Genomic DNA, 19,264 nt, shown 5'->3' with positions numbered 1-19,264 from the left:
TGCAACAATATTGTGTATAAATGCACCCTACTTTGAATAAACAAGCAGAAGTAATTCTGGACTCACAACCATCTGTGTCATGTGTTTATTGCTTCTCCAAGCGCCGATTTGGAGTCCCCTGAATATAGGAGGCGACCAGCCTTTGATGGTCCATGACCCTGTCATGGTGATAGGAACCTGGATGTGTAATGTTTCTGCTCGAAACACTGCAGATTTAGAGTTCTTTTTAATTGTGTACACGGGGCTAGTTGCACCCCTGACATATAAGACTTAGGCAGCTCCAAACCTTGTTCCAGGTTGCTTAATGCCAATTCTGTGCATATTTATTTTGGTTGTCAGTACACACTGCTGGCGACAGACACTATTATCTTCTCCCTTGCAGGCAGAGCGCAGAAAGTCTTCTACTCCCTCCTTCCCACTGTGGGCGCTCCCTCCCACATCACAGCATTTCTTTATTTCTTTTTTTTAATATTAAAAATCTCACCCTCCCTTCCAAAATCCCTCCTTCCTCCATTACCTTGCTATCTCAGATTGTGTGCATGCATTCTGAGCCAGCGAAACAGAGTGTCGGAGAATCGGAGAAGGGAGTTAATCGCTGGGAACTTTGCCCAACGCAGGATTCAAGGTAAGTAAAACCTTACTTATTTTTTTCACTTTCATGGTGGAGGACCTAATAGCAATGCCCAATAGGGCATTGCCAGCCTAAAGAGGCTGACACCTTAGTAGAAAAGGGTTTGAGTAACGCTTTAATTGAATGAGTACATACTAAAAGAACATAAGTCTGTAATACGTTTTTGGGTACCAAGTAAATATTCTTTGGAGCACTGTGAACAATTGAAAATGAATCGAGACCTGCATGGCATTCAGATTTTTGATTACACCTTTAACAGATATTAATTTAACACCTTTAAAAAATAGATGTTAATTAACTCAGTGAATGTAGAACTGAATTTTCACACCTTCCTTACTGCACTGCCATCTCTGAGCTTCTTAAGAGTAAATAATGTAATGTGTTTATTAACAAGTTGAGAAACCATAAAATGGAAAGTCTTTGTCTTACTGCTGTCTTTAACGGATTAATTAGGACATTACAATAAGCTCCTTAGCTACCAAAAAGTAAGATACCTGCTTTCTGCAACTTTATTTTGATATATATGATAATATAGATCAGAAAAAAACAAGTAAAAAGTAACGACACAGATAAAATGAGGCCATGAACAGGGCCAGATTAAGAGCCCAGTGGGCCTGGTGCTGACAATTATGATGGGCCTAATTACAAAATCTTATTGACCAAAACCACTAAAACAGTCCTACCTCCTAAGCGTCATGTATCTGATGGAGATGGTGCTGTAGGGAAACTCATAGGATGTAGCTATGAGAAAACACATGCCCTATGCTAATCTCACGCTTTCATCTGTCAAGTAAACCCATACCCCCTAACAGCAGTGTCCAGACCAGACCTGCCGAAAGTGGTGAACATACACAAAAAGGGGGCATGTCTGTGTCCCCATGTCTCCCAGTCCCTTAGTGTCTATGTCCCCATGTCTCCCAGTGTCCCCATGTCACTAGGGGACATTGAGAGACATTGGAACACTGCGAGACATGGGGACACTGAAATACTAGGGAACACTGGGAGACCTAGGGATACTGAGACTCTTAGGGGCACTGGGAGACATGGGGACACTGGGTGACTTTGAGACATTAGGGGACACTGGTAGACATGGGGCACTGAGACACTGTGATAAATAGGAAACACTGTGATATATAGGGGACACTGGAAACTTGATAAAGACCTGGGTACAGGTCAAAACATTGCGGTGTCCAATAAACCTGCTTAAATCTATCACAGTGAGTGCCTGAGTTTTTTTTTCTTTTATACGGGGGGGCGGGGGGGGGCACTGAGACACTTGGGGGCACTGGGAGACATGGGGACACTGGGAGACTAGGGGATTCTGAGAGACTAGGGGACACTGAGACACTAAGATACTAAGGACACTAAGACACTATGGACACTGAGAGACACCAGGGACACTGGGAGACATGGGGCACTGAGACACTCTGATACATAGAGTACACTGTGATACATAGGGGGCACTGAAGACTTGATAAAGACCTGGGTACAGGTTGAAACATTGTGGTGTCCAATAATCCTGCTTAAATCTATCACAGTGAGTGCCTGAGATTTTTTCTTTTATACTAGGGGACACTGAGACATTGGGATACTGAGACACTGGGAGACTAGGGGACTTTGGGAGACTAGGAAACACTGAGACACTAGGGACAGTGGCACACTATGGACACTGAGAGACACCAGGGACACTGGGAGACATGGGGATACTGAGATGCTAGTGACACTGGCTGGGAGACATGGGGACACTGGAAGTGCCCCATATCTCCCAAGTTTTAAAGTTGCCCAGTGTCCCCATGTCTCTCAGTGTCCCCATGTCGCCCAGTGTCCCCTAATAATATATTGGATTGCCTACTTACCACCAGATGATGGCCAGGCTGATGATGGGCTCAGTCTGGCTCCACAGGTCTGGTGTAGAAGAGGCTCTCTGGAGACTGTTTTTAACAGTGCTCACAACAATTAACGAACAGGAAGCAGCTCCATTTTTTAGGGCCCCTTACACAGCTCAAGGCCTGGACCCCCAGGGGGCATACGCCTACAATGCCCACCCATAAATCCACCTACAGGGCCCATCCATGAGTTGGGGATTTTTTATGTGTGCAATTTGTTTAAGGGATGTAGTGTGTTTATATGGGATGTAGTGTGTGTTTGCGTGTAAGGAATGCATTGTATGTTTCTGTGTGTGTGTGTGTGTAAGGGGTGCAAGGTTTGTTTCTGTGTATGTAATTGAATGCAGTGTGTGTCTGTAAGGGGTGCATTAATTATGTAAGAGAACGTAAGGGATGTATTGTGTGTGAGTAGGAATGCATTGTATGTTTCTGTGTGGGTGTGTGTCACTTAGTTCTCTCCCTTGGCCCCCTGTCCCTCTGCAGTCCCCCCTTGGTGGTCTTCTCACTCCCCTCTCCCCCCCTTAGTGGTCCTCCCTCTCCCAAACCCCTTAGTGGTCCTCCTTCTCCCAAACCCCTTAGTAGACCTTCCCCTACTCCCACCACCCCCTTAGTGGTAATCTCCCCCCCCCCTTAGTGGTCCTTACCCTCCTTCCCTCTCCTTACCCCCCTTTGGTGGTCCTTCCCCCCCCAGTGGTTCTTACCCCCCTGGTCCTTACCCACCCCCAGTGGTCCTTATCCACCCCCCTCCCTCCCCTAGTGGTCCTTATCCCCCCTCTCCCTCCCCTAGTGGTCCTTATCCTCCCTCCCCTCCGCTAGTGGTCCTTATCGCCCCCTCATGGTCCTTACCCCCCCCCCTAGTGGTCCTTACCCCCCCAGTGGTCCTTACCCCCCCAGTGGTCCTTATCCACCCCTTCCCTCCCCTAGTGGTCCTTATCCCCCCTCTCCCTCCCTCCCCTTGTGGTCCTTATCCTCCCTCCCCTCCCCTAGTGGTCCTTATCCCCCCTCATGATCCTTACCCCCCTCTCCCTCCCACCCACAGTGGTCCTTATCCTCCCTCCACTCCCCTAGTGGTCCTTTCCCCCTTCATGGTCCTTACCCCCCCCTGGTCCTTACCCACCCCCCCAGTGGTCCTTATCCCCCTCTCCCTCCCTCCCCTAGTGGTCCTTATCCCCTCCTCTCCCTCCCTCCCCTAGTGGTCCTTACTCCCCCTCCCTCCCCCCTCCCTCCCCTAGTGGTCCTTAAGCCCCCTCGTGGTCCTCACCCCCCCTCCCAGTGGTCCTTACCCACCCCCAGTGGTCCTTACCCACCCCCAGTGGTCCGTTATTCTCCCCCCCACTAGTGGTCCGTTATCCCCCCCCTCCCCTAGTGGTCCATTATTCCCCCCCCAGTGGTCCGTTATTCCCCCCCTCATGGTCCGTTTCCCCCCCAGTGGTCCGTTATTCCCCCCCCCTAGTGGTCCGTTATTCCCCCCCCCCTAGTGGTCCGTTATTCCCCCCCCAGTGGTCCGTTATTCCCCCCCCTAGTGGTCCGTTATCCCCCCCTCCTATAGTGGTCCTTACCCTCCCCTCCTGCCCATGTAGCGCCCTCCTGCCCATGTAGCCTGGCCGGGCGGCGCGGAACCCGGGACAGGAACCTCTGTTTCCTGTACTCGGCCGCCGGCGGACTGACAGGAAGTGCTCACTCAGTGAGCGCTTCCCTTCAGTCCGCCGGCGGCCGGGTACAGGAAACAGAGGTTCCTGTCCCGAGTTCCGCGCCGCCCGGCCACGCTACATGGAGAGACCGGCAGGAGGGAGCGCTCTGCGCTTCCCTCCTGCCGGTCACTGAAACCCGGCCGCCCTCCATGCAGCAGTGCTGCGCCGCCTGGGGCTTGTTAAAGCGCTCAGGCGGCGCAGCATGAGGAGGCGCAGCGGGGACAGGGATCCGGCGCCCCCTGGTAAGTTGCGCCCTAGGCGGCTGCCTAGGTTGCCTTACAGGTGGTGCTGGCCCTGAGACTTAGGGACACTGAGACACTGGGAGAGACATGGGGACACTGAGATACATGGGGACACTGAGAGACTAGGGCACTCTGGTAGACTAGGGACACAGACAGTAGGGACACTGAGAGACACCAGGCACACTGAGAGACATGGGGACACTGAGAGACTCCAGGGACACTGGGAGACACAGGGACACTGGCTGGGAGACATGGGGACACTGAGAGACTAGGGGCCAGTGGGAGACATGGGGCCGCTGTGTCCCAGTGTCCCAATGTCTCAGCGTCCCCAAGTCTCTCACTGTCCCCATGTCTCGCAGGCTCGAAACTGCTGTCTGGACTCTATGTGCAGAGCTGCACCCCAGCAGATCAGTGAGTAGAGAGAGGCAGGGAGGGAGATGCTATAACTTCTTATCCCTGCCTCTCTCCACACAAACAGCGACCCCTACTGGCCGGCACTGGTATTGCATAATAATCTCTGTTTATACTAAGACAGACATTTGTATTGCCGGTATTACTGCAATATCGGCACCGGCTAGACAGCCTCAAATACCTGAGAAATACTTCTGAGAAATACCTGGCACCCATAAGAAATACATGACAAATACCTGTCAACCCTAAGAGTAGTGTGTAAAAAAAAATATATATATTATTTTTTTTTTTTTTAATTAATGGGCCTATTCCATGGGCCTGGGCCTGGAGCTGCAGCTCCATCAGCTCCTATGTTAATCCGGCCCTGGTCATGAACATTATAAAAGTTCAACATTTTCAAATAAAGGGACTGTCCTTGCCAATATGAAGGCACATGGTTAGTCTCATGTTTATGGAAAGTCTTTACATGCCTTTCGGAAGATCTATTGGGTGGGTACGGTTGTTACTGGGCCAAAATCCCAATGGAGCAAGGATCCCTGAGCTACACGCATTAGACAAGTCCAGCTTCAGGTAGGTGGACAGCCAACATGGGCTTACTCAGAAAGCATTGTTTTCCTCAAGCTAAGAGGACTTTATGGAATCCTCTTAAGTAAGGAGGTTTGCTGTACAAAACATTAGCTAACTAAGCATTAGGTAAAAGTTGTGCTTTTTGTTAATTAAAAAAAAAGAGTATTGATTTTTTATTTGTGTTTTTTTTTTTTTTTTTTTACTTATCACAACTACACTCCTTAACCCTAGGAGGTGTTTCAATATTATTTACTGTCCCATCACAAAAAATATATTTCTTCTTTAAATAAGCAGGGCAATTTGACAACCTAAATTTTCCGTACAGTAGTTGACACTAATAATCTGAGTTTATGATTATTTGTAACTGTTATTTTACTGTTATATGTTTCTATAGCATTACTGTGACAAACACCATAAACGTTTATAAAAAACATTTTTTTAGCGTAAAAGGTTTTATTTAAAGGGTCTTTTCACTAAAAAGAGGAGGCAATTATCTGGTGTATAATAGAAGTCTAAGTAGGGCACCTTTGTTATCAGACCAAAGACTTTTATACATGTTATTTATTATATACTATAACTGATATTGAACGACAGAGAAACCCTAGTGAGAGCTTACTCTATGCTGCATGATAATTGTTTTATAAAATGGCATCATTTTTTGTGCAAGCAAACATATGACAACTTTTTTCCCCTAACCTCTAAATTTCTCCTACTTCTTTTTCTTTATTTGCATAATATTTTAGAACATGTTTTTACCCTGTCTATTTTATTATTCCGTTTAATGGTAAAATGCTGGCGAAGAAAATAAAGTAATGACTGCAATGAAAATGTCTGGGGTTTTTTTCTTCTTCAGAGCTAGACTATTATTCTCATGCAGAAATAAAAAAGACAATAGTGATGTTAGCAGACACTGTAGACATCAAATGAAGACTGTGTTATAGTGCAGTAAGCCATGTGTCTGGCTATAGTGAGGGGCAGCAGTAGTAGTAGTGATAGCAGCAGCATTAGATATGTACTGCAGTGCTATAGAGAGAGCAGGCTTTGCCCTTGGCTGGGGATCACGTGTTTCATACCAGCCACAGCATTAGACAGACAGAGGAGAGAGAGAGAGAGGCACTGATTGTCTGTGCACAGAGGAGGCAGCACTGCAGGCTTTGGGCTGCCTCACATACTCACAAACACTTGTTATTCACATCAACTTTTCTTCTGCTGCTTTTTTCATTTTTTCATTTTATTGTATACATATATATATTTTGTTTTTATCTTGCGCTTATCAGCACTCCAGAGGATTCTATTGATTTTCCTTTTCACTGTAAAAAAAACCCACCAAAACGTATATAGAGAAATAAGAAAATGAGAATGCACCTGATCTATTCGGTGGGAAATGAAGACACCAAGCAGAAGAAATCCAGATGTGAATGGAAACATTGAAGGTTTCTTCTTTCTCCTGCACATATAGGACAATAAGAGAGACAGGATACAGCTTTTTCTCCAGCAGAGGAAGGGGGGGTCCTCCAGCACCAAACTAGCAGAGTCTGCCAGGTCCTCGTCTTGGACCTTAGCAAGCCATCTCTCTGGATATAAAAAATGGACTGCAGTTACTCCAGGACCTGGTAAGCAAAGCAGCACCTGGACTGTTTCTCTTTCTCTGCCGCCCTCCCCTTGGCACAACCTGGCACAGGAGTCTCTATCCATGTGCATGGCAGAGGGTGAGCCTGGAGGATTGATTTGGACAGTTCTAGGAAGAAGAGATGGGACCCAGCAGTGTGCATGGCGTGCCAGCCTGCAGGGGTAGAGGTTTGAGAGCCAGGGGGTGCTGCTGTCTGCCCCCATTGCAGCTCATAGTGCTGCTGCTCTGCACGGGATGCTGCTGCAGAGCTCAGGTGTACAACCTCAGCCTGGCCGTGGATGAGGGTCTGCCCGCTGGTACCTTGGTGGGGGATATCCGAGCCGGCCTGCCGGAGGGGAGCCCCGGGGAAGGATTCTTTCTGTCGGAAGAGGACGGGGAGTCCCCGGTACTCAGAGACTTTGCCGTGGACTCGGAGACCGGGATCGTGCGGACCCTGCGAGCCCTGGACCGGGAGAGGAGGGAGCGCTACCGCTTTGTGGCGGCCACCCTGCTGGGGGAGGTGGTCCAGGTGGACATCAGGGTCCGGGATGTCAATGACCACTCGCCCGCCTTCCCCCTGCGCTCCCTGCGGCTGCAGGTCTCCGAGCTCACCCCTCCCGGCACTTCCTTCAGACTGCCCGCAGCCAGGGACCCGGACACTGGGGAGCACGGTCTCAGGGGCTACTCACTGCTCATGGGGGGCCGGGGCGCCCCCTTCATCATCAGGTACGGGGGGACCCAGCAGGGCTCTGATGGAGGGACTGGGGAACTCAGTGACCACCTGAGAGACTGGAGTGAGCTGGAGGACAGCAGGGAAGAGGGGATTGGAAAAGATGAAAGACCCCCAAGAGTTTGGGAAGAGAAAACTGAGTTGGGGGTCATTGGTGAAAGGAACCTGGAACATGAGGGGAGTGAAGCTACACTCAGGGTACATAGTGATGGGTTGGAGAAAGAGATATTGCCAGGTGAGCAGCCTTATAGTGATCAGACTAATGATGAATTAAAGAAACATACAAGAGTTGTGAGGAATGATAACACTGGAGTGGGAGATATGGAGAATGGACAAGCAGAACGACAAGCCCACAGGGACAATAGTTTTACTTCTTGGCAAGAGTATGCAACAGATAGGCAGGGATATGAGTTCAGCACAGAGCCATATGACTATGGGGCATATGGAGATACTGGGAGACAGGACGCCACAGGAGACTCAAATGAAGACCTACACATGGAAGGGACAGGAGTTGATTCCAGATTACATCCCTTAGATCTGGTATTGACACAGTGGTTAGATAGAGAAGAGCTGGACAGTTATCAGCTACAGGTGGAAGCATTTGATGGAGGTCACCCAAGAAGGACTGGAAGGCTTACTGTAGATATTATAGTCATGGATGCTAATGACAACCCCCCGACCTTTGACCAGACAGAGTATCAGGGATGGGCATGGGAGAATGCACCATTGGGAACACCAATATGCACCGTTCATGCCATTGATCCAGATCTTGGTAGCAACGGAGAGGTTAGCTACAGTTTGCGTTCTGGGGATGGATATTTCATAGTAGAAGAGGATAGTGGGATAGTAAGGGTAAGTCGCCCCTTGGATAGAGAACAGAGGGGTTTCCACCAATTGGTGGTCCAAGCTAGTGATGGAGGAGATCAGCCGGAGGTGTCCAGTGTTCTGCTCACTATTCGTGTCTTAGATGTCAATGATAACAGCCCCCACATCCATATCACCCTGCTTACAGATAATGGAAGGCCAGAGGTTTCAGAAGGAGCACATGTTGGAGAGTATCTAGCCAGAATTTCTGTGTCAGATCCTGACTTGGAGTCCGAGGAAGGACCTAGAGAACAAAAGGATCATGTAGAGCTGAAAATGCAAGATAATGTACGACAAGTGAAAAAGGGTTATGATAAGGAGGCAGAATCTTTGGGATCGAGGCAAGGACAAGTAGACAGCACTAGAGACATAAGACAGAAGATAAACAGGCATCAAATTAAAGGGGACACAGGGAATATGGGGAAACCTGAAGAGCAAGATAGTCCTGATATAGACAGAAAAGGTGGTGTAAGGCCTGTGTCAAATATAGAGGCTGGTATTCAGGAAGAACAACACAATAGTTCTCACAGGACACAGGCAGATAGCATAGTGGGTATTAGAAGAAGGAATGAAGAACTAAAGCACCCTCTGAGAAATCTTGATAACAGCAATCAGAATATGTCTACGAGGCACAGGGAGCAGAATCAGCAAATATCTAGTAGATCTGAGATGCAACAACATGTAATTGTAACTCTGGAAGGTGGGGAGGGTTTCTTCTCTCTTCGCCCTGTTGGACCACATCTTTATTTCTTATGTGTAGAAGCTCCTTTGGATAGAGAGACAAAAGACCTTTATGAACTAAAACTACTTGCAACAGACTCTGGGTCCCCTCCCTTACAAAGTCACAAAACACTGCTTTTGAGGATTACAGACCTGAATGACCAGCCCCCCTATTTCACTCAACCTGAGGGATATCAGACCTCCATTTCAGAAGCTGCTTCTCCTGGTACTGGTGTACTTAAAGTTAATGCCCAAGATATGGACGAGGAAGGCCCGAATGCGAGTATAACTTACTCTCTGAAAGTAGGCCCCGACTCTTTATTCTTCTCACTCGATCCACATACTGGGATTCTTAGCACCACTCGAGTTCTGGATCACGAGAAAGAATCTGTTTTGCATGTTGTGGTGGTAGCTACAGATCATGGGAGCCCACCACTATCTTCCAGTTCCCAAGTTACTATCCTGGTGGAGGATATCAATGACAATGAACCAGTCTTCTTTCAGCAGTTCTACAATGTAACGCTGCAGGAGCATACAACTGTAGGACAGTGCTTTCTCCAGGTAATTTTCAGATATTACATATTTTATGTCATCTTATTCTGCTTTGTGAATGTACGATGTACGCTAACCATTTAAAAAAAAAATATCTATTGAATATAGTATTAATTTCCACATTGATTCTTTTAATTGTGTATTGAATTTCGGGGAACGGTTACTTGCGAGACTTGTGGCGCTCTAATTTTCAGTTTCAAACAGTGTGATAGTTTTGAATAAATCGGAATATGACTTACCAAATATTTAATATATTTTTTGACAATGCAACCCTATGACTTCATTTTTAAATTTCTATATGAATATTAACTTTTCTACCCTGAGATTACCTTAATTTCATTGCCTTTTATGGAAGCTAAAAGCACTTATCTTCCACCAAATTGGTGGCCTATTCTAACAAGGAGGGGTAATGTAAATCAAGTCAAGATGGCTTGCTTAGTACAGTTAGAGGAACAAGCACCATAACAACTACAGTTTTGAATGACTTCATAACTTACTGGGGTTTGCCTGGCACTGCTCCATGTCTCTACTAGTAATGCCAGAGAGATGTAAGTTTCTAAGCCCCGCAATGCAAGACTTAGGTCATTGGACAATCATTTAATGCTCTTAATTAATTATCTAAGTTTTGCACTCCAGGGTATAGCTCTGGAGAGTTAACGGACTCATAGCTCTCCAGCATTAGTAGTGGAGGAGGAAACCGGTAAGAAATCAAATACCCAGGACCCCATGTAAGAACTTAAATACATACAATGGATGCTCCAGTGTACTCCTGGCACCATATTTGTTACAATACGTTGTAGTGGTTACGGTGCTTGGAGTGTTCCTTTAGTCTTTTGTAATGTGATAGGAGCTTAAAAATATAAAAATGATTTTTCTTCAATGATTTGGTATTCAATGACCATTGGCCTTTAATAAAGCAATTAAAGGACCACTCTAGTGCCAGGAAAGCATACTCGTTTTCCTGGCACTAGAGTGCCCTGAGGGTGCCCCCACCCTCAGGGACCCCCTCCCGCCCGGATCTGGAAAGGGGAAAGGGGTTAAATCTTACCTTTTTCCAGCGCTGGGCGGAGAGCTCTCCTCCTGCTCTCCTCCTCCGATCCGCCTCTTCCCCTCCCCGTCGGCTGAATGCGCACGCGCGGCAAGAGCTGCGCGCGCATTCAGCCGGTCACATAGGAAAGCATTCATAATGCTTTCCTATGGACGCTTGCGTGCTCTCACTGTGATTTTCACAGTGAGAATCACGCAAGCGCCTCTAGTGGCTGTCAGTGAGACAGCCACTAGAGGAAAAAGGGGAAGGCTTAACTAATTGATAAACATAGCAGTTTCTCTGAAACTGCTATGTTTATAAAACAATTAGTTAACCCTAGCTGGACCTGGTACCCAGACCACTTCATTAAGCTGAAGTGGTCTGGGTGCCTAGAGTGGTCCTTTAACCGAGTGTACGCAGTAATGAAACACAAGGCACATGCTAACTTAACTATGCATCACACCAATCCCATCACATGTAAGAACACAAAGCACAGAACATTGCTATGCATATAATCCCAAACTGTTTCAATTGAAATATAAATGCACATTTAAAAATGCTTCTTATTACAAAGCTTCAATTTGATGTAATTTTTAGTTCTAGGGTAGCTTTAATAGTGATCAGAATTATTGATGTTACCCTCGGAGAGAGAAGACAGATTATTAGGGAATTTAAATAAGAAGTATACATTTGTAATGAGGAACCACACTGGGTACTGTGAGAATAACTACATAAGTATGCAATCATTTAATCTAGAAGGGATTTCAATTATTACTACAGCAGCATAGTCTTCAATATCTCTTCCTTTCTTCCCAGTGCCAGTGACCTTGCACTCACAAGTGACAGTTACAATATTTGGGCCATCGACTGTTAATGGAATGATGACCAAATTCTCTAAGGAATTACTGTGGTAGAAAGAATACGTAGTGTGGTTGTATATTATTTCCACAAAGAAATAGTGAGGCTTGTGGTGTGGAAAAGTAAGTTTATTAATGGCAGAGGATATATTATATATATATATATATATATATATATATATATATGTGTGTGTGTTTATTTCAAACTTGCTCTTTATTTCTATTGAAGGAATCATAAAGCCTTTTATTTATAAGAAATATCACAAATAAATTTATATGAAAAATACATCTTGGCACTTTTCCTAAATATGATAAATCAGGCAGATGCCTTTGTGCAATACTGTTTTATATATATATATATAACAGTATACAGATACTCTGTAAATTATGTATCGCTCGAAGATCTTTATCCAATTTTATTTATTGTGTTCATCACATCAAAAACAACAGATCAATGTTTCAGCCAATTTAGGCCTTTATCAAGATCATATAAACCATGAATGAATTTCAATATATTTATATAGAAACAAATACAGTGAAAAGGCACTTATCAGTGACTTGTGTGTCGCACAATAGAGTGACAAACTCGTAAGTAAGAATATGTGTAGAGAAGTGATGATGCCAAATCCCACACATCACAAGGCAACAGGTAAACCGGTGGTATCAGGTGAACAAACCGTGTCAAGCTAAAACCACTATGGGGGACCAAGAGAAGGAATCAAAAATCAGTAAATAGAGACCTAAAAAAAGTGAAAGAGTGCATGGATAAAGATGAATGGATTATAGTGTCAAGGTGCAAAGTGTGAAAATGATCAAAAATAGTGCAAAATATAAAGTGCAAGTGTATTTGTTGGCCACTATAGGCAAATACTAAACAATAGAAGGAATATGGTAGAATATATACCATACAATAGGCAAAATGTTTCTACTGTATATGTTGTAGTGTATATGTAAAGCAGCTTACAAAAACAGTAGAACTGCTATCTGAAGCCTTTTCAAGCCCTCCCCCCTTTATCTCTGGTGCAGACAGGACCGGTGCAAGGATTTTTGCCGCCCTAGGCAAAAGAAAAGTTTGCCGTCCCCCCCCATGTGACATCACAATGCCCCACCCATATGATCTGCCATGTTAACTAACGCCAGTGCTGCAGTGCCGCCGTGTTTACATTAAAAGGCCTGCAGGGACAGGCTATAGAAACCAGAACCACTACATTAAGCTGAAGTGGTTCTGGGGACTATAGTGTTTCTTTAATGTGAGGTAAATTAGAGATTAGTGCCACGAATAATATACTAGATTGTCTACTTACAACCAGATGAGGATGATGATGGGCTCTAACTGCAGTCTGGCTCCACTGGTCTGGTGTAGAACAGGCTCTCTGGAGGCTGTTTGTAACTGTGGTCACAAAAATCAATGTTCTGGGAGCAGCTCAATTTTTGGGGGGCCCTTTACACAGCTCAAGGTCTGGATCCCAGGGTCCACCTTCATGTTCCACCAATGAGTTTGTTCACAGGGTTGGAGTGTTTAGGGGATGTCCTGATATGTTTGTAAGGAATGCATTGTGTGAATCTGTGTTTGTATGTGTAAGGGCTGCAAGGTATGTTTCTGTGTATGTACGGGATGCAGTGTGTGCGTCTGTAAGGGGTGCATTGAGTGTGTGTAAGGAATGCATTTTGTGTTTCTGTGTGTGCAAGGGATGCATTGTGTGTAAGGGTTGCATTGCTTGTGTGTGTGTATCTGTGTGTGTAATGTATTGTGTGTTTTTCTGAGTGTAAGGGGTGCATTGTGTGTGTGTGATGGGTGTCAATCTCTCCCCCCTCCCTTGTCACTCTCTTCTCCCCCCTCTCCCTCCCTTGTCCCTCTCTTCTCCCCCCTCCTTTGTCCCTCTCTTCTCCCCCCCTTGTCCCTCTCATCTCCCCCCCTCCCTGTACCCGCGGACCATACAGGGCTCGGACACGCTACAGTGAGGGAGTGACAGGATGGAGCGCTGAGCGCTTCCCTCCTGTCAGCCCCTCTCCTCTGGCTGCGCCCGGGCGGTGCGCCCTCATGGACGCACCAGCCCGAGCAAAGCTGCAGCCGCCTGAGGCTCTCTGCAGAGCGCTTGGGCGGCTGCAGCATGAAAGGGGGGCCGGCGCTCCTGGCGGCGCCCCTTCCCAAGGGGCGCCCGAAGCGGCTGCCTAGTCCGTCTTACAGGTAGCGCCGGCCCTGGGTGCAGACTTTCAGCTTGTGCCAGAGAACTGACTAATCAGGGGCTTCTTTTTGAAAAGCCTCTGTGATGGAGCCAAAAATGCATGCAATCATACAATTGCTATTGCATTCCAGCCCAGTAGACCTACCACTTATGTTTGCTCTGTGGGGCTAAGGGAAGCACAAAAAAAATTCCTGGTCATCTAATTGTCAGCATTGGGAGGTGTTCTTGCCTCAATTATAAATGTGCTGATTTCTATTGTCAAAAATAATTACATTATTCTGACTTATATCAGGCTTGTGCAACAGGTGGTCATCAGTGTCACAGAAATAGTTCAGATACTTTAATGTAGCAGTCTCAATTGCACTAGTTTTCAAAACAAGGTCATACAAGTTCCTCAGCTATTAAACTCAGTGCTCCAAAATCATAAAAGCTTGAAAAAGTCACTGTCAAAACTGAGTAGCAGATTCTGCTTTTGAGAATGCACTTGATGCTTTGCTACACAGTGACCTTCTGTTCAATTCTATGGCATATGGCAAAGTGTTAGAGACAAAATCTCTGGAAGTCATCTGATGTCTTATTGCAGAAGTCTGTAGCAGCCCTCAAAAAAGATTTAAATGTCAAGATGACAATCCAGTGCGTGCAAAACAATGTTGTTCACTGCAATTAATGTCCATTTATATGTTTATAGGAATATGTATTAACGTTGGTAGAATATTATCTCAAGTCAATCAAAGGAACCAAACATTTAACACAAAGCTTGAAATGCTTAAAAAAAATCTCTAATGTGAGGCAAAATGTTTTTATTTCTTCAATAAACCCTGCTTTGGGCCATACTTCTGAGCTGTGTTCAGTCCTTTTATTTCAGTTGGGGTCGCTACAAAATCTGTTGGCGCTATATAAATGGCAAAAATAATAATTATAATAATAATAATAATAATAGAGAAGGTAAACCTCTAGTGGGCAAATGTTTAATAGAGAATTCTGTTTCCTACTACAACTTTTATGCTCCGTCTCCTAACCAAGGTGCTGGTACTACAAATGCCATCAATGTGGACAATTTCAGAATGCCAGAGGTTTTGCTGTGGCCTGAAAAATACATAATTCAAATATAGAATTATTGTAATTTCTCTAGTAATATGGGAGCTTCTTGCAGATGGCATTAAAATCATAATCTTAATTCTTGTCTACAGATAAAGGATCAGAACACATCCCCTACAAGCACCGTATTAAGGACCGATTTTACCTGAAGTGACCAGTGCTATTTAATTAGTTTCCTTCTGAGAGCACATGGAACCTCTTTATTGCTTTGCTGTACTTTACATATGTGAGCCAGCACCACATGGGATCAGGGTTTCCAGACTCACAATGTTTTTCTGGATAAATATTACTGCTTCATACTGGTGGGTAGTGCTTTGGAAGTGCAATAGTGCCTTGCAGTATGTAAGTTTGGTCCAAAAATGACACCTCGGTCTCATGCACAGTTGCATCTACAGTCAAGATTTGACTTTTCAGTTAAGAAGATTAAATACAACAGCATCTAATCTAACAGATTCGATCTTATCTAAAGATTTTAGCTGTTTGTTTCATGATACATACAATGTTGCTATGCCAGGAGTGGTGACATAGACTGGCAATGGAGAGGGTACCTGGAATGGTAACGTAATATGGCTCATAAGATCATCATACATAGCAGGTGCAGTCTTCACTGTTCTAAAGTGACATCATTAACTCTTTCCTCATCCTGCAATGATCTTGATTTATTCTACAACAGGTTCAAGTCGTGTTTAATGCTTTGTGATGAATTGCAGACAGTGGCCTTTTGACAAGACCATTTGTAGATCAGTGTTCCCTTAAAATGACACAGTCGTGCTTCGCTATCTTATACTTAATCAAATACTGTGTTTCTATTATGCACATTGACGTGAAGCAATGAGCATTTTTTTTATTTAATATCCATTTACACATGCTGTCAGGTATGCTCTTTGATGTGTTGCAATAGTTGTCTTAATTGAAAATCCAACCAGTCAAAAGATATACTGAGACAAAGTAGGGACTATTTTGTCTCTGTATTTTTCGTATCTGACCCTTCTAGACACTAGGCGGAGGTACTGCTATCTAGAAGTGTCACTTCCCCCAACCGTCACCAGTGACAGCTGTAAGGATCCTGAAGGATATGAAGGATCCTGCGTTCTTGCGAGATCCTCCATAGACCTCAATGCTGTACACTGATGTATGTGCGAAGGTTCGGCAGTGACGTCGGAGGACCGTGTGGGAAAAAATAGTGGCACCTGCAAGGGATATGTATAGATAAGGAAATCTCACCTTTACCTGCTCCCCCCGGCTACCGGACTCCACTAGCGATGTCAATGTGAGGGGTCTTTGCAAATTCGGCAAATTCCCCAGATGGTGACAGTGCTGCTTTAAAATAAATGTAAAAAGAGGGCTATGGTCAGATGAACTTACACTCAGAGAAGCATATACTTAAAAAGTTCACACTCAGCTGTATGTGAGTTCAGTTGTAGTTTAAGCCAGAACCACCAACTGCTGCCAGTTTCGCATGCCTCAATAAGTTTCACATGGTTCAATCAAATATATAAACTTTCAATTTGTTAACAGTCCAAGTACAGAAAGGGGCACAGCCAGAAAAAAACAGCTTGTTATGTTTTAGAGTGCCAGTAGTAGTCCTTATTCGCCCAGCATGCTAACCCCCTGAGGACGAATAACAGTCTATGCCAAAGCTTAAGTAGTGAACCATTCCATTTTCGTATTTGGTTTATAGGAACCACATTATGACAACAATGTGTTATATTTGATCATCAGGTGGTTAATATATTTATTTTATATAGACTTTGTGTTCCTCTTATTTATCCGTTGCTGTAAAATAGGATTTGTGTAGTTTTAACAGTCTTCGTGTTACTAACCTTGTCTCCAGGGTGATAAATTTAGAACCAGCACATTTCATTGCTTTGCTATATCTGGCAGAACAATAATGCCATTTAATCTCCATTTTAGTTTTTATGTCTGTCCAACATCCTTTGTATTTTGACATTATAGTTGAACTTCTTTACTTAGCACAGGAGGAAGCCACCTTCAGGTTTCCGACCTCACTGTTTTTTATATCCACCTATTTTTGCAGAATTATATATATATATTTTTGGGTGTACTTGAAACACATATGTTGATAGCTAGTTGTGTTTTAACAATTGTCATACCTCACACCAAAAAGCACATATTAATGTAAAAATGCCAAGATGTGACTCCAAGATGTAAAATAAGTATATGTATATGCAGCTCTGATCCACCTTCTGTGAAATCATCATTACTGATGACTTTTATCCAATCAGATGTTTATCATAGAGAATTAAGCATTGGTACACACAGCAAGAGCCACAATTCGCCAACATTGCATCTCATTGCCAACTTCAGTCTTTCAATGCTCAGAATATTTAAATCAGGACCATGAATGCTATGTATCCAGGGGCGTACCTAGAGCATGTGGCACCTGGGGCGGATCCTCCTGTGTTTGGCACTGCCTCCCCCCCTCCCCTCCAAACAAATTAAAAAAAAACACCTGCAAAATTGAAACCCCTGTCAGCTCCCTTCTACAAGCCCCTGTACTGCCCCTTTCCTACAAAACCCCTGTACTGCCCCCTTCTACAAATCCCTGCACTCCCCTTTCACAAATCCCCTGCTCAGCCCCCATTATACAAGACCCCTGTCCCAATACAAAACCCCTATCCCCTTCTACAAAATCCCTGCACCCCCTCACACACAGTTACAGGCAGACAGTCACACACAGTTACAATCAGACAGTCACACGCTTACAGTCACATGTAGACAGTCACACATCCAGTCACAGGCAGTCATACACACAGTTACAGGAATAGAATTACACACACACAGTCTGTTACAAGCAGTCACGCACACAGTCAGACAGACAGACAATCACACACAGTTACAGGCAGCACCACACAGTCACAGGCAGACAGTAACACACACACAGTCACAGACAGACAGTCACACACGGTTACAGGCAACATCACACAGTCACAGGTAGACAGTAACACACACACAGTCACAGACAGACAGTCACACACGGTTACAGGCAACATCACACAGTCACAGGTAGACAGTCCCACACACATAGTCACACACAGTCATAGGCAGACAGTCACACACAGTTATAGGCAGACAGTTACACACACACACACACACATACAGTCAGTTACAGGCAGTCACATACACAGTTACAGGCAGACAGTCACATATACAGTGACACACACACAGTCAAACACACACACACATGCACGCAGTTACAGGCAGCATCACATAGTCACAGGAAGACAGGTACACAAAGTCACACACACACACAGTTACAGGCATGCAGTCACACACACACACAGTTACAGGCAGACAGTTATATACACACACACACACAGTTACAGGCATGCAGTCACAAACACACATACACAAAGTTACAGGCAGACAGTTACACACACATACATACAGTTACAGGGAGACAGTTACACATACACACACACACCTACATACACACAGTTACAGGCAGACAGTTACACACACATACACACAGTTACAGGCATACAATTACACACACATACATGCAGTTACAGGCAGACAGTCACACACACATCCCCCCTCCAGCACCCAGACCTGGTGGCACTCAGGGCAGACCACCCCCCTCTGCATCCCTTTTAGTACGCCACTGTATGAATCCACCTGTTGTTTAGTTGCATCCCCATAATGCTATACTGGAAGGTTTAGTTCAACAACATACTCATTTATCCCCCCCATTAACTGGACACTATAGGCACACAGACCACCTAATCTCATTGAAGGGGTCTTGTTGCAGTGTCCCTGTCCCACTTAGATCTGCAATGTAAAACATTGCAGTTTTAGAGACTGCCTCCAGTAGCTGTCTACCAGCTTCCAGAAGTTTGCCAGACTTGTGTCGCCTAACTGATGCTAGACATCCTTTCGCTCTGCATGAGGACATCCAGCGTCAGTAAAATCCACATAGAAATGCATTGAAACAATACTTTCCTATAGGGAGGGCCTAATGCGCTCTCCGCACATCTCCCTGTCGGATGACATCAGAGGAGGTGGAGCGACGACCGTGTGAGTAAATAATTTTTTTTAACCCTTTATTGGCCATGGTGAGGGAGGTGGGGTGCGAGGAAGGGGAGGACCAAAGTGCACTATAGTGTTAGGATTATGACTTTGTATACTGAACTCTACAGAATCTCTTTAATTTTGAATAATTCAAGTTTCAT

At 45.0% G+C, this 19,264-nt stretch overlaps 1 protein-coding gene across 1 annotated transcript in view; it reads left to right on the top strand.

The window, feature by feature from the left end:
* The first annotated feature begins 6,875 nt into the window (after positions 1-6,875).
* Positions 6,876-19,264, top strand: part of DCHS2 (dachsous cadherin-related 2) — a 352,630-nt gene continuing 340,241 nt past the window's right edge. The window contains exon 1 of the mRNA XM_063458543.1: positions 6,876-9,912. Within this exon, the coding sequence (XP_063314613.1) occupies positions 7,180-9,912 (2,733 nt within the window). The 5' untranslated portion in view covers positions 6,876-7,179. The remainder of the gene's footprint in view (positions 9,913-19,264) is intronic.

This window comes from Pelobates fuscus, chromosome 6 (genome assembly GCF_036172605.1).
Source record: "Pelobates fuscus isolate aPelFus1 chromosome 6, aPelFus1.pri, whole genome shotgun sequence".
Lineage (NCBI taxonomy): Eukaryota > Metazoa > Chordata > Amphibia > Anura > Pelobatidae > Pelobates > Pelobates fuscus.
Note: the sequence above shows the minus strand (reverse complement) of the source record. Positions and strands in the feature narration are given on the sequence as shown.